The 24,111-nt window shown below is 48.0% G+C and overlaps 1 protein-coding gene across 1 annotated transcript in view; it reads left to right on the top strand.

The window, feature by feature from the left end:
- The window catches only part of TOX2 (TOX high mobility group box family member 2), a 161,029-nt gene that overhangs the window by 72,108 nt on the left and 64,810 nt on the right, over positions 1-24,111 (top strand). The window contains exon 3 of the mRNA XM_021546355.3: positions 20,736-20,981. Coding sequence (XP_021402030.2) covers positions 20,736-20,981 — 246 coding nt within the window. The remainder of the gene's footprint in view (positions 1-20,735; positions 20,982-24,111) is intronic.

Raw genomic sequence — 24,111 nt, 5'->3', positions numbered from 1 at the left:
CCAGAGCTGGGATTTCTTTTGCTATGAAAATGTCTATAAACAGTGAAACACTTAAAAATTAATAACAAAAATCCAATCTGTGCAGGAGATTGGCCCAGGGCTGGAGGCAGCAGAACTGGGGAGGTGGTGGGAACCTGGGGGTGGCAGAGAAGGAGCAGCAGGACCATGTCCACCCCCCTGAGAAAGAGCCTTTGCTGCTGCTGCATCTTGATCTGAAGGGCTCCATGTAGAAAATACCAGGATGAGTTCTGATAGAGGGTTGGACATGGGTGGTACTTGGTGCTGAAATTCCACCGTGCCCACCAGTGGGGCTGCAGGAAAGGTGGATCCCAGATCCCAGGAAAGGTGGATCTCAGATCCCAGGAACACTCCCTGTGTGCTGGAGGGTGAAGGAGGGAGAGGGAGTAACTGGGGCTGCCTCAGAGCACCGTAGGGCACAGCTGAGGTCCAGTCAGACTGAACAGGATCTGCTGGTGTGCAGGGTGGCTCCTGTGGCATGAGGACACGAGGCCTGGCTGTCCAGCAATGCTGCTGGGCTTGTAAAGCCAATGGCTCCTAAAAGAGCAGCAAATGGTAGAGGAAGGTGGTTAGGGTTAGGGCTTTAGCCAAGAAAGTGTCACTTTATCAAGGATTTCCCATGTGCTTTTACTGCTATAAAGGGACTGCACACAGTGTAAAGAGATCTGCCATCTTTGGTGGTCAGCATGGCCCAGGGCAAGGTGGAGATCTGCATGGGGGACAGCCTGGAGCAGCTCTGGAGAGAGCAGACCCCCTTTAAAGCACAGCTCTCAGGCTGATATGGTGCTTATGTGTGATTTAAACCCTCACCAGGGCCACTCCTGCTGCTCCCATGCTGGCCTGGAGTGGTGGCAGTCACTCAGCCAAAGGCAACTCCAGAGCTTTCATCCACAAGCTGTTTGTGCCTTTGGATCCTCCAGCCCCTTGCTCTGAGCTGGTTGCTCCACGTGTGTCCCCAGCTGTGACACAGCGTGACAGGAGCCACGGCTGTGCGTGCCAGGATTGGTGCTGAGCTCCGACAGCGCAGCCCCAGCACCCTCGTGGAGCTGTGATGAGCAGGGATTTCCTCCTGTGTCCTGTTGGGGGTTGGGTTTGGCTCCTGCAGAGGCTGGTTTGCTTCTCCAATGGACCTCTGGGGACTTGCTCTGGAAATTCTGTTTATTTGTGGAAATGCAGCTCCGTGGGCCGCAGCAGTGTGCAAGAAAATACCCAGCCCATGGCTCTTGGGATTTCCTTTCCCAGCTAATTGATTACTTCTTCCCTCCTCATCAGAGACCCATCCCAGGCTGGTGTTTGGGTCTGCTGTCACAACACAGTGATTAACTGAGGAGCCACTTACTTCCAGCAGGAAAATGTTATTTTCCACTTCAGCATTTGGATGAAGGCCTGGGCAGAAAGGAAAGCCCCTCCGCTGCCTTGGCTGATGACAGAATGAGCCCTTCTCTCTGTGTCAGCTCTGAGGCTGCCCTGGGCATGTGCAGGGCTGGGCTCCATTCCAGCCCCACAAGGGCAGGACCATCAGCAGAGCATCTGTACCCAAAGCAGAGGGACCAGGAGCACTAGGACAGTGATTGTCCCCTGTGCTGGCACTGCTGGGGCACCTCGAGTGCTGTGCCCCATTCTGGGCCCTTGTGAGAAAGTCATTGAGGGGCTGGAGTGTCCAGAGGTGGGAACAGAGCTGGGAAGGGGCTGGAGCCCCAGGAGCAGCTGAGGGAGCTGGGAAGGGGCTCAGATGGAGAAAAGGAGGCTCAGGAGGGACCTTGTGGCTCTGCACAACTCCTGACAGGAGGGGACAGTCAGGGGTTTGGGTTCTTCTTCCAGGCAAATATCAATAGAACAAGAGGAAATGGCCTCATGCTGTGCCACAGGAGATTCAGATTGGAAATTAGGAGGAATTTCTTCACTGAAGGGGTTGTCAGCTGTCCAGGGAGGTACTGGAGTTCCCATCCCTGGAGGTGTCCAAGGAGCACCTGGCCATGGCTCAGTGCTCTGGGCTGGGTGACAAGGTGGGGACCTGATGATACTGGAGGGGTTTTCCACCCTGAATGATTCCATGATGTCAGGGCTCTGCAGGCACTGGGGGATGATGAGGACTGTGTACCCCAAGTGCAGCCATCCAGCTCCTTCTGCTCAGAGCCAGGCTCTGGTTCACTCCAACCTCCCCTCGCTCATGAGGCTGGGCAGAGCAGGGGACCTGAGCTGGCTGGGGAGAGAATGCCACCACTCCTTGTGCTCACGTGTAGGTCTCAGATTCAGTCAAAGAGAAAACAGAAAATTTCTAACTAGGCAGAAGACTGAGAAAGAATGTAAATAAGTTTATCTCTCTTGTTATTCACATTGTTTATAGTTAGGTTTTGCTACTGCACGTCATTCACCAGACACCAATGGTGTGTGATGTTTTCACTTCAGGACCAATATAATTGGTCTAGACAAAGCTCTTTATAAAAGAGGAATATATTTTGAAATAAATCAGAGTTATACTCTCAGCCTTCTGAACAAAGTCCATGCATTCCTGTCCTCCCTCAACAGCGTCACCCTGCTTCTCTGGGGAAGGCTGAGATCTTCCCTCAGGTGACACCGCAGGCCAGGCAGGTCAGAGCCATGGTGGGAACCAAAACCCAGGGCCAGTGGGCAGCTTTCCCAGGGAGCTGGGCTGTGACACAGGACCCAGCTGAAGGGTGGCCGTCCCAGCAGCTCCACGAGCTCCACGTCTGGCCCACGTTCCATCCCCTGCTGGGCTGCTCAGCCCAGGGCTCTGCTGGGTCTCACCCATCCCTGCCACCATCATCCGCAGCCTCCGAGCCAGCCTGAATTAAACTTATCTCGAAGTAGCAAATCCATCAGCTGCCATCAAAAGTGCCAGGCCTGATGCTGTCTAGCTCAGGTCTATCTAGCTGTGTACATCATAAAGGGCAAAATATGACTTGGCTTTTATTACTTTAATTAAAACATGAGTGAAGAGTATGAGATTCATATTGAATTGTATTTTCCTGGCTGCTGTGGGAAGGAGCTAACTGATCTGATTACCATGAAGATTACAAACTATCAAAGTGAAAAAGAGCTTTTTGCAAGTATTTCATATTAAACCTTCAAACATAACACTTTAAGAATAATTATAGTTGTATTACTGGAAAATGATTCATGAATTCTGAATAAATATAAGGCCCTTAAAGGGAAATGTTCCAAGACCACAGTTTTCATTCCAATCCGATGAAATTTAGTATCATTTTGCAGCTGTAGAATAGAATGAAAAAAAAAATGTACATAGACTGTATTGAATATATGTCAGACTAAACTAATGAGATTTTTTACATCAACTCTGAGCATGAACGCAGACAGATGGAATAGCCATCCTCATTTTCTATAATAGAAAGCACTGAAAGGGAAGGCAGAAAGGATCTTACTGCTCACAAGTCTTTATTCCACCCTTGATTGTTAAATAATATATTTTAAGTTCTCATATCTTGCCCGCAGAATGTTTGAACTGACACTAATGGGTATCTAAGAGAAAAGAGTGAGCTCTAAGAAAAAAAAGTGAGGAAAGGCTAGCATTGGGAATTTTATCAGTATTCCCAGTGGGCTGTAATAAAGATACTTTTCACACAATACAGTGAATGTTTACAGCAGACAGTTTAGTTTCCTTCCAACAATTATGAGAGAAATTGAATCTCAGGAAATGTTAGTTTTCGCTAAAATTAGACATAACAATAAAGATACCTCTGAAAGTTTATTAAGGAGGGGAAAAAAAAGAAAAGCCATCAGTCTCTGGAAGGCAATTTAGCAAATTTATTTTAAGAATTCCAGATGACTTCTAAAGAAAACCACACACCTACGTGGCGCTGAGGGCTCAGGCTCCCCATGGGAGCTGCTTTTCTCCTGAGAAGCTTTCTTTCCCAGGCTTTGTGAATTCCTAATGAATTTTGGAAGCAAATATCCAAAAGGTGCTTGTTTCCAGGCTGGATCCAGCTGGAGGACGATGCCCATCACTTCTGCAAGCAGATGGAGCAACAGGTCACATTTTTTGGGTGCCAGTCAGGGTGCTGCAAGGCTGGGAACTCACACTGGTATTGAGAGCAAGTTACTGAATGCACTGGAATGCAGCTTTAGGAAGGATCTTACCATGCCCACACAGAGATGCTGGAGATCCAACAACAATTCAAAAATAAAAAAAAGGAAAGATGCTCTGTGAAGTGCAGGAAACTCTGGAGTGCTCTGAGCAGCTCATGTGATGGTGTTTAATTTTTGAAACACAGCAAGTGGAACATGCAGTTCAATTCCGCTGTCCTGATTTCCAGATTTCTGCATCGAGGAGTGCTGCAATATCCCTGTTAGAGACACCTGCTTTCCTCTCCTTTTGTCCATGCAATCCTTGATTTTTTACTTCTTTCTCACTCTGTTTTAGTCTGGAAAGAGATTCCTGTTATTTGACATCAAAAATAGGGATGGGAGGAGAAGTGGCGAAAGCTGATGCAGCTTAGCTTGGTTCTATTTGGGGTCAGACTGGGCTGATGCTTTTTGGTAACACCAAGTGGGACTTGAGGTGCCCAGTTTGGTGCCAGAATTGGCAGTAGAAGCACTTGGCTCTGAGTCATCCCAGGTTTATGGAAATATCTAGGCTTTGTGTGGGCTTGGATTTGACAGATAGCAGCTGCAGCCCTTGAGTACACCATGAAATGTGAATTTTTACCATGGGGTTGATGTTTTGGCTTTGTTATGTGCAGCCCTGTTGTGCTCAGAGCCTCCTCTCCATCAGCATCTCTCCCTCTAATTTTGACTCTTCCACTTCTGCCCAGCTTTTTGGAGCAGTTCTGATGTTTTAAACCAGTGAAAATAACAGAAACACCTCTCCAGCTGCTCAATGAATGGAGAGTTTCAGCTGGTTTGGCCTCTGGGGAGCTGGGGCTGGGTTTCTCCTCTGACCTCATGCCTTGGGTGTTTGGTTGGGCCTTCTGACTGAGTGATGAGTGTTGGGCTGGTGTGGATTTGAGCCCTCTTTCACCTTCTTTTCCTCTGCAAGGCCATTCCCTGTGTGCACAAATGTTGTCCATGGCCTCTGGATCTGCCAGTGCCAGCACTGGAGTTGGTCCTTGATGCAGACTCCTGACTGTGAGCAGCAGATTGATGCCCTGGCTCACATCCTAGATGGACAGTTGTCCTTATTTTAGGGAAACATGCTTTTTTGAGTATTAATGTAGTGGTTTTCCTTTTTGCCTTCCTCTTGAAAGGACGGTTCCTACTCTCACTGCTCATTTTGTCCAGGTTGTTTAATGTTTTAGAAGGAATTTGATAAGTGTCTGATTTAGGGCATGGATGAGTCTCTCCCAGCCATGTGTGTGTTCCTGCCTTTTTTTAGATACCATATAGAAGCCTGGCTTTATTAAAGAAAAAAAAAAGTTGTTAAAATTGTTAAAGATAAAATCTGTTTGTTTCCCAAAATTCACATATTGGAGGCTTAAGGCTGAGATTTTCACGCCTACTCTGGGGATTTGGATACTTGGCCTTGCACCACGTTCCAGTTCTCACAGTTCTGTCAGGAGTCTCTTGGTGCTTCCTGCTTTCCCTAACAGCCCCAGCACCTTTGTCTTCCTGTGACATGACAGCTTCTGCTTTGGATAAGGGAGGAAAAGAACAGAATTCTTGGAGCTGTGGTTGTGAAGGAAGAGTCATAATTGTGGCTCTCAGCAAATGCAAAGGAGGTAGAGAGAGATCCTGTGTGATTATCATGGAATGCTTTGGGTGGGAAGGGACTTTGAAGTTCTCATGGTTCCATCCCATGCCATGGGCAGGGACACCTGCCACTGTCCCAGGTTGCTCCAAGCCCTGGCCTTGGACACTGCCAGGGAACCAGGGGCAGCCACAGCTTCTCTTACCTTGACATGCACAGGGAGTACTGGGAGTACTGGGAGTACTGGGAGTACTGGGTTCAGGGGGTATGGGCAGTCAGAGGCTGGGCCTTGGAAGTCCTTTCCAAGCTCAATGATTCTGTGGTGGTGTGATTCCATGGCTGGCCTGTTGCTGAGTTGTGCATATTTATGATCTTCAAGGAGTGACATCCCAACCCCGTGGTCCATCTGTCACTGCCCTCCCTTGGCCAACCACACCCCGTCACTGCCACTGGAACTGGGTCAGTGCCCTCTCTGTCCCACCTCAGGGCTTGCTTTGGCAGAGCTGGCTCAGGAGTGTTTGGCTTTGGCACATCTCCCACGTGCCAGAGCCAGATTCTGGGGCTGAGGGTCTTTGGGATTATGTGGGAAGCTGATTTATCACCCTGGAGATTTCAGTTCATTTCCTTTCCCCATTTTGGCAACTTCCTGGCAGCCTGAAATGTTTGGCAGTGGATGGGTGGGTGAAGAATTTCAAGCCTTTCTTGGGGGTAAAGAGTAGAGAACGGCGGGATGAAGTTGGCATTTTACAAAGCTGTGGTACATTCTTAATTTCAATAAAATAAATGTAAAAAAAAAAAAGGTAAGCAGCACCTGAGCTGCTGAGGTGACAGGCGCTTAAGAAGCACTGAATAAATACATTAAACATAATTGCTGAAGGCATTTGTTGTTGGAAGTTTGAACATTAAACATGCCTTCTTCATCTGATGCCATAATAAAGCAGGGATGTTCAAAGAGCCATTAGCAGCGCTCTGACTAGAGCTTTACATCTTCACCCGTGTACCAGAGAACCTGCATTACATCAGCAATGCCTCAGTGAGTTTTGCCCCCAGAAGGGAGGGATTTCAGTGGGGGCTTGGCTTTTTTTGTGGTGCATTTCCCTTTTCCCATCCATCGAGGTGGATGTTTTGGTATTGTTTCCCCTGTAAAGTGCTGGGGCAGGTCCAGGGGAGGCAGCAGCTCTGCTTTTGTCCCACTGTCCCCAGGCTCAGTAAGTGCTGGCTCGGGGCCTGATGAGACAAATAAACAGGTTTCTGTACTTAGGTTTTTAAATTACAGGCTAAGGAGGAACACAGATACTCAATCCATTAAGAAATAACTAGGTGGGTGATTCAGTACCATTTGTGTAAATGGCACTAACTCTGGTCTGCCTGCACAATTTATTAATACTTCACGGGATGAAAAAAAAAATTATTTTAATCTCATAATGGATGATGAGCTGTGAAATTGCTTCTGCAGCAGCTGGGCACCCTGGGGGAGGTGCTAGATTGCACCACATTATGCAAGCCATCCCCACATCCCTGCCTTCCTCGTGCTAATCACACACATCAAATCTGCCTGATGGCGAGGGGGGCCCTGCTTCTGCTGGGGTTTATTACTTTTGGATTTTTTAATATCTACAGTTTTCTTGTCAGTTTGCTTTGGGGTCCCAAGCCTGGCTTGGGAAGTGTGAGGTCTCAAATCTGAGTAGGTTTGTGATGATGCTTTGTACTTCAAAGGTGTTGGCAACAGGAATTAAAGAAATTTAGTAAAAGTACCAAGTCTGGCTCAGTTGGTGAAGATTTCATCTGGCTGATGCCCACACTGTGAAGAAAAGGGTACCAAGAGCAGTTACAGGACTGGGACCATGGGCAGGACCAACATCCCCAGTGCTCAGGAGTTCCCACACTAAAAACAGAGCCTGAGGTTAAGGACTTTGGCTCTGTGTGGGAAGAGGGAGCAAAGCAAGGGGTAGTGTGGGGCATTTAGGAGAAAATTGTAATTGTCCCTTTAGCTCCAGTGTGGGATCCTCAGCATTGGTGAGGTGCTCTTGGTGGTGTCTCTGTGCCTTGCCCACACCACTTCTGGTGTGCTCTGGGTGGTGAGGGCCATGCAGGGCTTCTTTGGAAAATATCTCTTTGCTGATGAGAGAAAAAGCCCTAACAGGGTATATTTGGGGGAAAAAAGTCTGGGTTGCAGATGGGTCATGTTGCCATTGTGGCTTTGCTGAGGGACCTTGCTGCAGCCCACAACGCCCCAGAGCAAGGGACGGCTGTGAATGCCACATGCCACACACAGGACATGTCTTTTGAGATGAAACTCTGGAAAATGTGGTGCAAAAAAATCATCCATGTGAAGTGTGGCACAAAGGATTTGTTTAATCCCTTAACTCCACTCCTTCAGTTTTGAGCACAAGGGAAATACTCTAAGACAAAATCTGAAAGAGAACAAGCGTGCTACAGAGTGTAGTTTCCTTCCTGCTCTGCATCCTTCTGGCTCAGCTGAAGCCAGGTTGAATTAATTTCTTAGAGTGCTTTTTGCTAATTCTTCCTTGCCTGTGCCTGTTTTTGGGCTGCCTTATCTCCTGACCTGCTTACAGTGCATTATACACCATTGTGTAACACACCCTGGGCTCAGAACCCTCCACCAAATCCATCCAGCCCAACAATGGATTACTGTGAGTGCACTGAGCTCATTATGCAAGTTCAGTATGCCATGAGACAAAAAAGCCAATTATGTAAAACCTGTACTCAAATAATTCCCTGAAATGCGTGATGTTCTTGAGCAGAATATGATATTCCTTGTATTCACTTCAAGGAGAGTTCCTAGGAAAGAAAAGAAATGGGTTTATATTTGTCTGGCCTAGTCAGTCTAATTTTAGATCCCATTGGCTGCTGTCTCACTGGATGTGCAGCGCCTTTAATACATTTTAAAACCAGGCAAAAATCATTATAAACAATTTTAAGGAGGCTGATTGTGAGGCAGATGACAGAGGCTGCTCTTTGCCAAGGTGGAGCAGAGCTTGCACATCCCCTGGCTTTGCCTGGAGCGCTGCCACGTTTGCTTTGAGAGCCTGGGGAAGAACAGCCACGGAAGCAGGCAGGGAAAGGAAACAGCTCCCTCCTCAGCGTGGGGAGGTAAGGAAAAAATAGGTGAGCTGAGGTGAGCCAATGCTCTGGGTCATCCAGGAGCAACTGTGCAGCAAATGTGGCCCCCAGCCCAGCCCTGCACGTGGAGTACAACAAAGGGTTTGGCAGAGCCCTGGTTATTGCTGATGTTTTTGTAAACCAATACTGAGCTCTTCTGAAAATGCTGTCAGCAGGAATTTAGCCTTAACATCCCATCTGGACAGGGCTTGGAGCAACCTGGGGTACTGGGAGGTGTCCCTGCCTGTGGCAGGGAGCAGAGCTGGGTGAGCATCCAGGTCTCCCCAGCCCAAACCACTCGGTGATTCCATGATCTGCACACCCAGGAGTGCAGGTCCCTGTGCAGGGACGTGGTGCTGCCATGCAGAGGTGGCACCTGGTGGCATGAGGAGGTGGCTCTGGAGGGACAGCTGTCCCAGCAGGCTCATGTGGAGCTGCTGGCAGGCTCTTGCCCTGCCCTCTCCTGTGAGGCATTCTGCCTTGCCATGAAAAGCAAGAAAGGCTGAGATGTGTGATTACGTTTTTCTTCCTCTTTATTCCTGGGGGTATCTACTTCCAAAACTCATTTTTGTCTGTGTCACCAGGGAATTAGGGGTCTGTCTGTCTCTCTTTGCTCAGGAGGATAAACACAGCGCTCCTAATCCTTTCTGCACCCCTGCCTGCTGCACTGCTGCCCCTTCCATCTATATCTGCCTTTATGGAAACCGTAACCTTTGCTTGAACCAGAGATTTTCCTGCACAGGAGCCCTTTGGGATCTGAGTGGGCTTTCCTGGATACATTTTTAATAAACACAATAATTTGACTGCAAACCCATTACCTATCCCCTGTTTGTTCTATGGGATAGTCATTTCCATGCCTGCAAAAGCCACTAACTCACAGGGCAATCAAAGAAGGAATGACAACCAGGATAAAATTGGTCTGTGTTGTGATAAACCCGTCCATCTTCACGTCGTGCTTGGAGCTTTATGTACTGCCTATAAATAATGGCCTCAAAAAGATATTAAATCTTTAGAAAAAATCAAGCCTAATTGTAACTATATTTTTGTTTTCCATTTTGGTTTATGTACAGTATATGACTTCTGCAGAGACATTTTTATTCCAGGAAAATGACAGGCCAACAAGAAGCCATAATTGCACTGATTTTTAGAAGTGCCTGCATTACTACAGATCTGATGTACTGCAAGACATGAATCAGAAAAATTCTATTAAAAAATCTCTTGAATGGCTGACACAGGAGTATTATCCATGATGATTAATTTGACTTGGTCATTATGAACACAGACAAGTCTGACAAAATTGCATTTCATTCCCCACTGAATTCATAAAATCACTATACACATAATAAGAAGTTATAGTTCCCTGCTATCCACTATTCTTGACAGGATTCCAGTTCTGGATAAGATACTGATTTAAAAAAAAAAAAATAGAGAGAGAGAGAGAGTTGTGAGCCTTTTTAAAAGCCTACAATAAGGCTGATTTCTTTTGCTTTAAATTGTTCACAGAAATCCATTATTTTTAGCTTTTTTTTTTTTTTTTTTTTTGGTGAAGTGGTGATGCTGGTCAAGAGCAGCTTGGACAATATCAAACCTGACTCTGAGCTTGGTGTGCTATGGGAGGGGATGCAGCAGAATAGCCAGGGATTTTCCGTCCTTTGGATGATTATAAATAATTGGTACCTTATTCTTCATTTCCCACCCACACCACAGACAGGTTGAGCCCAGAGGGTCCTGGCAATGTTGTTTCTGTCCTTTAGTAGCATGTAAAATAATCCCCCAAAATGCAGACTTGGATGCAAGCCTCCAATTTTTTTTTTTTTTAATTTTGGTGTGAACAGAGATTTTCTGCTCCCTATGGATATTGTTCCCTTCACAGCCCCTTCCTGCTGAGCACCACACCAGAGCCTTCCCTTTGCCACTGTGGCAACTTCCCAAGGACATCCAAGGTGATTAGGACAAGCAAGGATGTTCAGGACCCTCTGTGGACAAATGGTTTTATGAAATACAAATTTTTGTAAAATGTGTAGAAGAGACCTTTCTGAGCTGTCAGATTTGGTTGAAACCATCGAGGCTTTGGGAAGAGCTGTGGCTCCAGGACTGCACAGGATCTACAGGAGATGGGAGAAGGTCAACTCATGTAAAGTTTAAAGGTATAAATATCCCACTGAATCAAAGGGGAAAGAAGAGCTGGCATTGAGCTGGGAATGGATTTGTGCTGCTGTTGCAGTGTAGAGTCCCACGGAGTGGGGAGGTGGGAGTTTGATCTCTGGGACAGCCAGCATTTGCTTGGGGTTTTGGAGAGAATAATCTTTCCTTGGGAATAGGCTGGGAGAGCTGGGGGTGCCCACCTGGAGAGGAGAAGGTTCCAGGGAGAGCTCAGAGCCCTTCCAGTGCCTGAAGGGGCTCCAGGAGAGCTGGAGAGGGACTGGGGACAAGGGATGGAGGGACAGGACACAGGGAATGGCTCCCACTGCCACAGGGCAGGGATGGATGGGATATTGGGCAGGAATTGTTCCCTGTGAGGGTAGGCTGACCCTGGCACAGGTGCCCAGAGCAGCTGTGGCTGCCCCTGGATCCCTGGCAGGCTGGACGGGGCTTGGAGCAGCCTGGGATAGTGGAAAATGTCCCTGCCCATGACAGGGGGTTTTGAAAAAGATGATCTTTAAGGTCTTTTCCAGCCCAAACCATTCAGTGTTTCTATGATTTTAAGCCCCCCTGTACTCTGGATATGGAAGAGGAGCACACACAGAGGGATGAAGAGCCCAGTGCTGCTCTGACGTGCCCCCAGCCTCTTGCTGAATATTGTGCAGACACTTCCAGGGCACATTTCTGTTCAGGCAAGAACTCATTTTCCCATTTCAACAGCATTCCCTTAGTAAAAAACCTGAGCATGTGAAAATTAATGTAGCAGGGGCTTGGAGCACTTCAAAGACAATTTGGAGATTGTATGTGGCTGTTAATAAATACTTCTTTCCAGTATTTATCCACCTCTCCCCTCATAATTCATTGACCCTGGTATTCACACAGATCCCCATGTGTGAGGATGAGGCAAATCAATTTCCCTTCCTAAGACCCAGAGCTGCTGACACAGAAAATCAGCACTGCTTCACTTCTTGGCACGGGGCTTTGGGAGCCCAGGTGTGAACAGGAGCCCCCTGCCATCCCTGCCTGCAGAAGGGCTGATGGAAGGGGAACCCCCCTGCCCACCCCACAGCAAGCACCCATCCACTCCCATGCTGGCCCCAGAGCATTTCTGTGGAGTTTGCAGTGTCCCAAGTCATTTCCACATTCTCCTGCCACCTCAACTGACATTTCTGTCCCTGTGGCTTCAGTGCCACGAGATGAGCAGAAAACCAATCTGGTTTCTGTGCTGGAGAAACATATCAAAATCCCCTTATTGCAAATAGGATTGTACCTGTGTGAGTAATGGGTGTAGTGGGAGAGGAGACCAAAAGCTTTTGAGGAAATATGGGCAGCTGATCCTCAGGAAGCTTCGATTTTACCTTTTTCCTTGTGTTTGGACTCTTTCTGTAGCTCAAGGCGTTCTCTCAGCCTGGTGATCCTTGCAGTTGCTGTGACCAGTGGCATGTGGTGAATCTTTGAGACGCTGTAGGGAATAAGGGATGTGTCTGTATGGCAAACCCATCCGTGTGCCTCTCTGTCTCCTGACTCCATCTGACACATCATCCAGCTTTGGATAAATCAAGATACCCCCAAAACCACCTGGCTGCTTGTCTGCAGCTCCTCCCCTGTGTGGTGCTGCTGGGAGAGTGCTCTCCCTGGGTCCTGCTGGGATTAGGTTGGGGGATTGCCATCACAGCTCGTGGGATGGTGTGGGCACCCCATAACCTCTGTGTGTTCCTTGTGCACATCAGGAACCCAAGCTGTAGCACCTCTCAGCCTCACAAATATCAATGTTTTCCTCACTTTGCAGACTTGCCAGGCTGGTTTGGGTCTCTTTAGACACATCTCATCTCTAAAGTGTCAGGAGTGTCACTGAGCTTTTGCACTAGCTTCAGAAAAAACCCAGTTAGATGAGGGATGGCACAGAGTCCATGGTGGTTTGTGTCATCTGGATAGATTGCAGCAGCCTCCCTATTTCCTTGTACCTTCCCAAGAACAAATGTTCTCTCTCAGGCTCGCATTTACTGTTGAATGCTTTTTGACAGGGCAAATATTTACCTGCAATAATACTACAAATCTTTATCCTCACTGTGAAGAACATTTCTCTGAATCAGTGCTTGGCTGCAACTCCTGGATCCTCACAGATAATCACACAGAACGTGACTCAGTGGAGAATTGGGGTCACTGGATATTTGCCACGCTGCCAAGGAGGAGAATGATTTCCCAGGTCCTTGGTCAAGCCATGTCCTGTGTGATTTATACCAGCATGCAGTGCAGAGATGGTGCTGCCTGGCTGTGGGGTGTTTTGTAAAGGAGGACAGTGCTTTCCTGCCCTTCCAGGAGGGGAAAGGCAAGGAAGAAGGTCAAGATGTCATGTATAGACATGCTCAGCACTTGTCCCTCCCTCCTGAGTCACCTATATGAGGATCTGCAGTGTATTATAGAATATTGCTTTGGCTGGGTCACAGCTGGTCCCTAAGAGCTCTGTGACATTCAGACACCTGGATGTCCCTTGGTCCATCTCCTCCTTGCTGCAGTGCTGGGAATGCTCCCCCAGGCTCAGGGGGTTCTGTTATGGGATGGATGGTGTGAGCTTCCTGGGGCTTGGCTTCATTTGCAGTCCAAGAGGAGGTGCAGCCCAGGAGCAAAAGGTGAAGCAGCAGCAACATCAGGGGTGGTTTTGGCCATGGCAGAGGGTGAGCAGGGTCACTGTGCCCATCAGGCCATAACCCCCAGATGTGCTCTGTGTTTGCAGCAGAGGAGCCACCTGCCATGGACAGACACGTCCCCAAAGCTGCCCTGCACCTGAGAGCCCCCTCCTGCAGCTCCTGGGTGTTGGGGATGCTTCCTGTCCATCTCTGCCCCCTTCTCCTGAAAAGAATCAGGAATACAGCAAGTCTGGGAGATCTCAGCACCTTGTCCCTGTGCTGGGGAGCAGTGTTGGCAGGAGACCACACTGGGGTGGCTCCAAGACCTGCAGGTGCTTTGGCAGCTCAGCAGTGGCGCCTGGCTGTGCAGGCCAGCCCCTGCTCTTGTAACGGGTTCAGGAATTCTGCCTTTTCTCTCAAATAATTCCAAATATCATGTCCCCAACCCTGTGCTGTGAGCTGGGAGGGAGCAGCCAGTTCTGACTCCTCTTGGTCCTGGACATGGCCTGAGTGTCATTTTGCCAGGAACCAGAGCCTCTCTCCCCAGTACAATCCTCCCACATCACCTCCCCTCCAGTCCTCCGTCTTCTGACCCTGAATCTGCTGTTGGATGGTGTCAGAATCTGAGGTATTGATGATTCTGAGATTGGAGAAAGTCTCTGTCTGTCAGCCCCGCTGCCAAAGCAGAAGCCATAATTGGTCTCTGCTGGTTTCCAGGTTGTTTATTCTGTTTATCTCTCACATGTTCTGCTGCCCTGCCCAGCTCTGTCCTGCAGGGCAGCGTGTGGGGCTCTGCCCTCAGTGGGATGTGACAAACATTAAATACCAGAAACTCCCTGGGCTGGATTTACAAGAACGTGCCAATATCTGTCACCTACGTTGGACAGTGTGTCCCCAGCCTGAACCAACAGAAAAATGCCAACACCACAGTGAGACACGGAGGGCATGAAGAAGGAGAAAAAGGACAAGGCACACCCAATTTCCTCCATCTTGTCCCCTTTGAACCCCTCATCTAGAATCCTAAAATTCTACTTTTGCACCCATGCTACACTAATTATTACTTCTCTCAAACACTCAGAGCTTGTAATTCATGCTGTAAGATTGAAAACTCTTTTGCATGGACAGAGATCACAGACAGTGTCCCTGGGGGCTCTGTCCAGAGGGGTTCCTGACCCCTGCCAGGGTCCCAGACCTGCCAGGGCAGCCAGAGGGAAGCTCTGGATTCCCACAGGATGGAAATGGTGCAGGGATCCCTGCTCAGACTTGGATTTCAAAAATTGTTTTAAAATACAGCTTTGCTGCTGTTGGAGGTTGGTTGTACCTGGTGTGATGCCATCCTGTGCAAGCATGGGGCAGAACCAGGTTTATGAGGTGCTGAGGCCCTGGCACAGGTGCCCAGAGCAGCTGTGGCTGCCCCTGGATCCCTGGCAGTGCCAAGGCCAGGCTGGATGGGCCTGGAGCAACCTGAGATGGTGGAAGGTGTCCCTGCCATGGCAGGAGGTTTGGAATGAGATGATCCTTCAGATCTTTTCCCAGACTATTTTATGATTCTGCGATAACCCTGGGGCCATGCCTAGGGCAGTTTGATCCCATACAACCCCTACAGCTGGTGCAGAGGGATAGCTGTGGGGCTGAGGGTAAGGGGGGCACTCAGAAGAGGGGCACTGTCCCCTCTGTGACAGGGCCTGGCTCCATCCTGTGTCCCCAGCCCACTGCAGGGCTTCCCTGCTCCAAGCAGCGCCCGGCATCTGCCCGGCAGCACCAGCCACGAGAGGGTTTGCAAGAAGAAGCTTGTTGTTTCAGCTGATTTCAGTGTTTTAATTTGAAGAGGAATAATGTGTAATCACAACAACTGTCATCTGTTTGACAGTGGAAAATCCTCGATCCTTTTTTTGTGCACAGTAAATGGGCAGCCATTCAGCAGCAGGAGCTGCTCCACGCTCGGAGTCCTGGTGGGATGAATGGCTTCAGACCAGCCCGCTAATCTAATTTGTAATGTATCCTTAGAACGTATAATTGGCTGTTTAATTTCATTCAAATTAACATAAGAATAGGAAATATAATCTGCCACAGAGCCCACATGGCGGTGGAGAGGAGCTGGGTGTTGCTGCAGAGGGGCTGAGGGGACGGCTCTGTGCACACCCTGTGAGACCCCTCCTTGTGGGGACAGAGCTGTCACTGTGGACACGTCAACATGCACTGGGTGTGACAGTAAATCACACAATAAGTCACCCTTTTCCCAGCCTTCTGAGTGTCTGTGTGCCTCATCTCCTTTCCTTATCTCTCTGACCACCTATTTCCAGCACACACAGAGGCAGTGAGGGCAGCCTGCTCTGGGAAGCGCGGTAGCGACAGGGTGTGAAAGCTGGCAGGCGCCGAGGCTGATTATGTTGATTGGATATTGTCTAATCTGATTTTGATTGTGTACAGCTTTGATTGTAATTTTGATACGTCTGCAAAATGCTGTAGCTATTCGGAAAGCTTTGTGATTTAAACAGGTCTTTTTTTTTTTCTTTTCTTTTCTCTCTTTTTTTTTTCCCCCTGGGTTGAATAGAACAGAGCCAGAAATGTGCCTGGGGTAAGCAAGGTGCTGGGGCTTTGACACCCTGCACAAAACCACCTCAAAGCCCTTGGGTGAGCTGCTCTGCAGCAACACGGGACTCAAGAGTTTTGAAGAGAGCTTTAGGAAACTTTGAGTGGGTTTTACATAATTTAGTTAAGTACGGCAAAGCCACTTGCTTATATACCTGATACCAAAATAAACCAGTTGGAGGAACAAGTTTGCTGTGAGATGATTTATTCAAATCCCTTTCTGTAAAGCATGGAGAGAAATCTTCTTAAATAACTGGGAAAGAATCATTGTACCTCGAGGAGCGTAACCCAAATGGAAACCTCGCTACGAGATGTATTAAATGGGATCTCTCTGTCTGCCTTGAGTACATCCCCTCAGCCCACTCCCTTCCCTGTATCACAACAATGACAGACAGAAGCTGCCTGGAAAAAGAGCTGGGCTCGAATTTCCCCTGAACACGAACAGTGGGTACAGAGCTGTCAGGGCCCAGGCTCTCTCCTGCGTTCCTGTCATGCTCCTGTTTCCCTACAGCCAGTGGGAATCTCAGGCAAACGTAAAGGTTTGAGTCAGATATGCAGAACCTGCTCTTGAATCACAGAATCATCAAATGGTTTAGGTTGGAAGGGACCTTGAGGCTCATCATTGCAATTCCCTGCCATGGGCACCATCCCAGGTAGATCCAAGCCTTATCCAGCCTGGCCTTGGACACTTACAGGGATCCAGGGATGTGGGAATCCAGGGCTTCCCTCTGGCTGCCCTGGCAGGTCTGGGACCCTGGCAGGGGTCAGGAACCCCCCTGGACAGAGCCCCCAGGGACACTGTCTGTGATCTCTGTCCATGCAAAAGAGTTTTCAATCTTACAGCATGAATTACAAGCTCTGAGTGTTTGAGAGAAGTAATAATTAAGTGTGGCACGGGTGCAAAAGTAAAATTTTAGGATTCTAGATGAGGGGTTCAAAGGGGACAAGATGGAGGAAATTGGGTGTGTCTTGTCCTTTTTCTCCTTCTCCATGCCCTCCATGTCTCACTGTGGTGTTGGCATTTTTCTGTTGGTTCAGGCTGGGGACACACTGTCCAACGTAGGTGACAGATATTGGCACGTTCTTGTAAATCCAGCCCAGGGAGTTTCTGGTATTTAATGTTTGTCACATCCCACTGAGGGCAGAGCCCCACACACTGCCCTGCAGGACAGAGCTGGGCAGGGCAGCAGAACATGTGAGAGATAAACAGAATAAACAACCTGGAAACCAGCACAGACCAATTATGGCTTCTGCTTTGGCAGTGGGGCAGAAAGACAGAGACTTTCTACAATCTCTGGATCATCAATACCTCAGATTCCAACACAGGGGCAACCACAGCTACTCTGGGCACCCTGTGACAGGGCTTCTGTACCCTCACAGGGAAGGATTTCTTCCAAATATCCCATCTAACCCTGCCCTCTTTCAGTGTGAAGCCACTGCCCCTTTTTCCCATCCCTCCAGCTCTTGGAGCTCCTTTAGGCACTGAAGGGGCTCTAAGCTCTCCTGGAGCCTTCTCCAGGCTGAAAACCCCAACTCTCCCAGCCTGGCTCCAGAGCAGAGAGGCTCCAGCCCTTGGAGCATCTCTGTGGCCTCCTCTGGAGCTCCAACAATTCCATGTCCTTCTCCCGTGTGAGCCCCTGTTAGTCTCAGATTCAGTCAAAGAGAGAAACGGAAAATTTCTAACCAGGCAGGAGCCTGAGAAACTGTTGAGAAGGAATATAAATAAGGTTCTTTATCTCTCTTGTTGTTCACATTGTTTCTAGTTAGGCTTTGCTACTGTACGTCATTCACTGCACACCAATGGTGTGGGATGTTTTCACTTCAGGACCAATAGAACTGGCCTGGATGAAGCTTGTGTAAAGAGCGATGCATTTTGAAATAAATCAGAGTTCTATTCTCTCGTCTTCTGACTCAGTCTCTTCATTCCCGTCCTGCCTCAAGCCCCCAGAGCTGCAGGCACCCCACAGGTAGGGTGAGCAGAGAGGGGAGCAGAGGCAGGGTCCCCTCACTGCCCTGCTGCCCACGAGTGGGGTGAGCCTGGCACACGGGGTGTTCTGGCTGCCAGGGCACAGGGCTGGCTCCTGTCCAACCTTTCCTCCACCAGAATCCCCAAGTCCTTCTTTCACGGGGCTCTTCTCAATGTTGACCTCTCCTGCTCTGTACTCCTGCCTGGATCACCCCGGCACAGGAGCAGCTCCTTGACCTTGTTGAACCTCATTAAGTTCTGTGGCCACACTTGTCCAGCTTGTCCCCCTGGATGACATTCTGTCCTGCTTTTTTTGTTCCTTTCTGCAGTGGGGTGAGGGAAGATGAGAGGTGTGGGCTCATCCTAGCAGAGGATGAACCTCTTCCAGCCCCAGCTGTGGGGTGAGGCAGGAGTGCCCCCCTGCTCTGACACCCCACAGAGCCCTGGCTCTCCCTGGCAGTGCCCTTTCACCAATCCACAGATCCCTCCTTGCTTCCTGCTGCCTCTCCCGCTGACTTCTGCGCTCCAGTTAAACACAGGTTTTATTTTATTTTATTAAGGACTTTGTCCCCACAGTCTGTGGTGATGAAGAGCACGAATCCAGGGGTGAGCTCTGGGACAACGGATTATTAAAGCCTACAGTGCTTAACTGTTTTTTTTAACATCTGGGGTTTTGCTCTTAAATGAAGTATTAAGTCCAAATCCAACCATGAAACTAGGTGATCTGGGAAATTTAGCTTTAGCATGTGTGTAATGCTATAGCTAATCAGAATTTCATATGCTATAATAACATATGAAACAGTAGATGTTTAGAATAAGCCTCCTCTGCCAGAGACTCGTTATATTCTGTGTTGGTAATTAATAATTTTGGATAGATTCACACGTTACGGAGAAAAAATGGTTTTGTCTGAAGTGAAAATGATTGCACAGGTGCAACAACATTTTTATATAAATGGAAATGCTTAGAAGTAAACAAGCCATGAGAAAACATGGGGAGCAGACAGAGTTCCAACATCTCTGCATGTTTGTGTCACCTCAAGGGAGTGTTGGTAGGGAGGTGAGGGAATGCTTTTCCAGATGCAATTTGGGAGGGAATATAATGAAGAACAAATCTCCATGTGTAGTGGAGTCATGCAGGCTTTCTTTAAAGGGTTTTTAAAGAATGACAGCTGTGTTTCCAAATCCCCCTTCCTGGTTGTAGCTTCTGTGCTGGAGTTTTTGAGGATTCTGAGGGAGTTAGGATGAGAGAGAATGGCTTTAACCTGACAGAGGGCAGGATTAGACTAGATATTGGGGAAAAATGCTTGTGGCTGCCCCTGGATCCCTGGAAGTGTCCAAGGCCAGGTTGGACAGGGCTTGGAGCAACCTGGGCTAGTGGAAAATGTCCCTGCCCACAACAGGGGTGGGACTGCATGGGCTTTAACATCCCTTGTGACCCAAACTTCCATAATTCTGTGAATTTTGATCCCAAGTAATTGTTATTTCTACAGCTCTAGTTCTAACAAAAGCTCTTAAAAGTACCAGCTGTAGGTTGAGAGCTGAGCTGGGTGCCCAGAGAGAGACTTTGACCTAGGCAGGCAGCAGCTGGTCAGGAGGCAGCCGTGCCCTCCCATGGCTGTGGTCCAGGTGTGGGAGTTCCTGCTGAGGTTTTTGGGACTCAGAGATGAGCAGGGATGCAGTGAGGGAGTGGGGAGCAAGGGGGTACCTCAGGGGGCTCCGTGGTGTGTTCCTGATAGATGGTGCAGTGCTGCCACACCCACACCCTGGCTCCTATCTCTTTACAACCTGGTGTGCAGGACTGGAGGTGCCTTTTTTATCACAACAAACCTATCTCCACTGGAATCTGTATTTCTTAGAGAAATAGTCTTTTTTTCTTTGCTGGAGCAGCAAGGCAGTGATGATTTGCAGAATAAGGGCTTTAGAATTAAAATCTGTAAAGCAGGTATGTTTTATTCCAGCTGGGACAGTTGGGGGATATTTCCACCAAAGACATGGGGGGTATTTCCACCAAAATTCTGTGTGCCTGGTGAGACAGATTTCAGGTTTAAATACACATTGATCCCCCAAGCCACACCTCCCTGCCTGCTCATTCCCTGTCCAGAGGCTTTGGTGGTGCCACACCTTCTGGTGGTCCTGGGTGGGTGTCTTTGATGAAGTAACATCATCTTCCTCGATGCTCTCTGCTTGACTGTTTCTTCTGGGCAGGTGCAGTGGAGGTTTGGCTTTCTCTCAGGTCAGTTTGTGCTGGCCAAAACCAGGAGCCTGGTTCTTGCTGGCTCCTTAAGCAAAAGGTTCTGCTTTATGGGTTTCAACAATACCCAAGTCTTGCTTTACTGAGTTTTCTTATCTTTACGGCCTTTACCCAGCAACTAAATTCTTATGTGTTCTGTTACAAGTTGTCTCCACCTAGCAAGTTACATTCGCATAACAAACTGTGTTCTGCACTTTTGCAAATTTGTTAAATACATCTGTTAAATATATCTCTGTTATTCCAATATATTTCTGTTTTCCTCCACCCGCCTAAGTACATGATATGCTTCTAAAATTCTCAATTTTCCTACATACCAGTGACACGTTGCAAAATGTCTCTTTGGTGTTTCAGACGTACAACAGTCAGAACGAGAACAACGAGGACTACGAGATCCCTCCCATAACGCCTCCCAACCTCCCCGACCCGTCCCTCCTGCACTTGGTGGACCATGAAACTGGATACCACTCGCTGTGCCACGGCCTCCCTCCAAACAGCCTGATCCCAGCCTATCCCTACCAGAACATGGACCTGCCGGCCATCATGGTGTCCAACATGCTGAGTCAGGATGGGCACCTCCTCTCCAGCCAGCTGCCCACGGTCAGTGCCTTTCCTTCTCGCTGCCTTTCATCCAAAGCACTCTGTGCTGCCCGTGGGTGAGCTGAGCAGAGCAGGGTGTGGGTGATGGGCTCTCTGCCGTGAGGGGTGGGATGGGCTGGGGTGTGCTGGCAGAGAGTGTGCTCACCGTGCTCATGGTGGCAGTTTCATGATTCGTTTGGTGTCCTCCTGAGCCTCATTAACTGCCGAAGACCACCTCTAGGTCAGGGGTGGCTCCATGTGGTGGAAAAGTCTCTCCTCCAGCCCGAGCTTCCAAAGAAAGGCTCAGCAGTCTCTGTTGTTGGGTCTCAAGGCAGTTTATTGCAAGTTATCGAAAAGATTTTCTTCTGGGGCTGCTGTGGTTTGCTCACAGCTCAGGCAGAGGCACACACACACCCTCAGTGATCCTCTCTGTCCCCTGACTTCTTCTTCTCTCCTGCTGCTGTCTTTTATATGGTACATTACGTGTTACATGGTTACAGTTTTTCCCCAATGACTATTACCTATATTAAATGGTGCTTTTCTATCTTTTATATGGTACATTACGTGTTACATGGTTACAGTTTTTCCCAATGCCTATTACCTATATTAAATGGTGTTTTTCTATCTTTTATATGGTACATTACATGTTACATGTTTGCAGTTTTTCCCCAATGCCCATTACCTATATTAAATGGTGCTTTTCTACTCTAAGCCAATCTGTGGGTGCCAACATCACCAAGAACATGGAGGTAAGGAAGGAGAAAGAGGGAGGACAGGGCAGGCCCAAATCCCTCCATCTTAAAACTTCTGACCCCCATGTACAAAACCAAAACCCCCCTGTACAGCACTCAAAAATTCTTCCCTTTACTTTGTGACTACTACTATAATATCTAAACTTTTGTGACTTCTTGTTCTTCCTGCAAGGTTGGTAAATCATTCCATGGCTCAAATCCAAAATCACAGCTGTTTCCAGCTGCCTGCCAGGGTCTCAAATGCTTCTGACCTGGACCTGGAACTTCCAGAAATGTCTGAGGGACATTTTGAGTTCAGACAATTAACCACTCAGGATTGGGGCAAAGGGCTTTTCCCCTCTGTGTGTGAAACATCCTCCTGTTGCCCTTTCCCTCAGTTTGGAAATGAAGCTCAAGATAATTCTAGTAAGGAGGTAATATTTTGGGGTTGGGCTCTTTCTCCAGGCAGCACTGACAGAAGCAGAGCACACAGCCTCGAGCTGCACCAAGGGAAATTCAGGTTGGATATTAGGGAAAAGCTTTTCATGGCAAGAGTGATAAAGTTCTGGGATGGCTGCTGGGGAGGTGGTGCAGTCCCCATCCCTGGGTGTGTTTAACAGAGCCTGGATGTGGCACTGGGTGCCAGGGCTCAGCTGAGGTGTTGGGCTGGGTTGGACTCGATGACCTTAAAGGTCTCTTCCAACCTGGTCATTCTGTGAATTCTGTGGATATAAAAGTAGATTTTTATTTTAAGGATTTCAGGGGCAGTTATGGAAAGATGTCCACAAAAACCCACCCCACTGTAACAGGGGTGAGTACATTTTTATAGGTATTAGGAAATTAGCATAATTTATAAAAAGCACCAGTCAGGAGCACATGTGGTGATGCAATTCCCCCCAAGTCAAGCCCCTTCTCTGGAGTCCCCCTGGGCACTGGCTGTTCCCTGTCCATAAATGGATCTCCAAGAGTTGTTCATGGCCTTGGTTCCCAGGAAGAACCAAGACAGCTCTGGGGTTCTGTACCCCTGGGGCTTGGAGCTCTGGATTTTGTTTGGTTTTCTGTCTAGGAAAAGGCAATGGAAAATTACTGGGAAAATTAATCACTAATACAATCAGCTGCACAGCTACAAATACATGTGTGAAGAGTACAGAGAACATACAAAAGAAAAAAAGGCAAAACCAAAAGATCATCACTGCCTGAACCAAGCGAATGCGCCCCATCCCCCGTGGCAAGGTGGCCAGCCAAAGCCCCAGCATCCCGTGTCCTTCCTCTTCCTCCCTGTCACCCGTGTCCCACCGCCAGCGTGGCAGCAGCAGGAGGAGCACGGATGCTCCCCGAAGGGAAAGCTCTCCTATTGATTTCAGGGGGAACAGGATCCCTCCTCGCTCTCACAAACTCCAACTGCTCACGCCGTGGGAAGGGGATACCTTGCAAAGTTTCAAATGACTCGTGCAGGGATAAGCAAGGCAGGGATAATGAAGTAAAGTGAAGCTCTGGGAAGAAATTCCAGGGCTAATTAAGCTTACAGTGCTTCTGCATCAGCAGCACCGAGGAAAGGTTGTGACTTGATTTTGACAGTGATATTGAATTAATACTGCTGCTGTTTAATACCATGTTCCTCTCCAGCAGCTTCAGCCCCGTGGTTGGTTTTTGACGTTGTTTCTCTATAAGATCATTGATTTTGAATGACATTGATATCAAACAGAGTTAATTTTACTTAAAGAGCGTGGCTGGGAGCCTGGCCCTGCCTAGCTGGGGAAAGCTTGGTGTTGATTGCTTCAATAGATAAGGGTATGAAAGGTAGTGATATTTAAATATTTAAATGGAATATTATCTCTTAGTCTAGGAAAATCCCAAGGCTTTCTGAAGTCCTGATGAGTCTCTGAGTTTCATTGTTAGTGTGTTTAAGAGAAATATCATGTTCTGCCCATCAATATTGAACAGAGGCATATTTCTATGGAATTAAATATTTCTAAGGGCTCTGTGTTACCTTTTAGGTTCTTAGGTGATTAAAACATTCATTTCTGAGACAGAAAGAGTCAATTTCAGTTGAAATATTTTTCCCTGGTTTAATTTAAAGCACAGCCCCTTTGCCTGACCCCTATTTTCATAACAGGATAATTTTATCCCATGTAGATTGTCTCATTTTTGAGAGAGGTGATATTGCACTTATAAATCACTTTCTAAAATACCTAAAGAAAAAAAGAAGAGGGGGATTTATTAAGCAGCTTCTCTGTGTCTGAAATAATTTATTTTGGAGTAGTCCTTGGGAAATGTTCTCTTTCTTACTTTATGGTACTGTTTTACAAATGCAGCTCGGTGACAATAAATCAGGGCTGAGCCACAGAAGATAAGAAGGGGACTTAGTGGGCTGTAAATGTAGAATAGAGAGATTAAGATTTGTTTGCCCCTTACCATAA

Source organism: Lonchura striata, chromosome 20 (genome assembly GCF_050655825.1).
Source record: "Lonchura striata isolate lonStrDom1 chromosome 20, ASM5065582v1, whole genome shotgun sequence".
Classification (NCBI taxonomy): domain Eukaryota; kingdom Metazoa; phylum Chordata; class Aves; order Passeriformes; family Estrildidae; genus Lonchura; species Lonchura striata.
The sequence above is the reverse complement of the archived record's forward strand: the minus strand, read 5'-3'. Positions and strand labels throughout refer to the sequence as shown.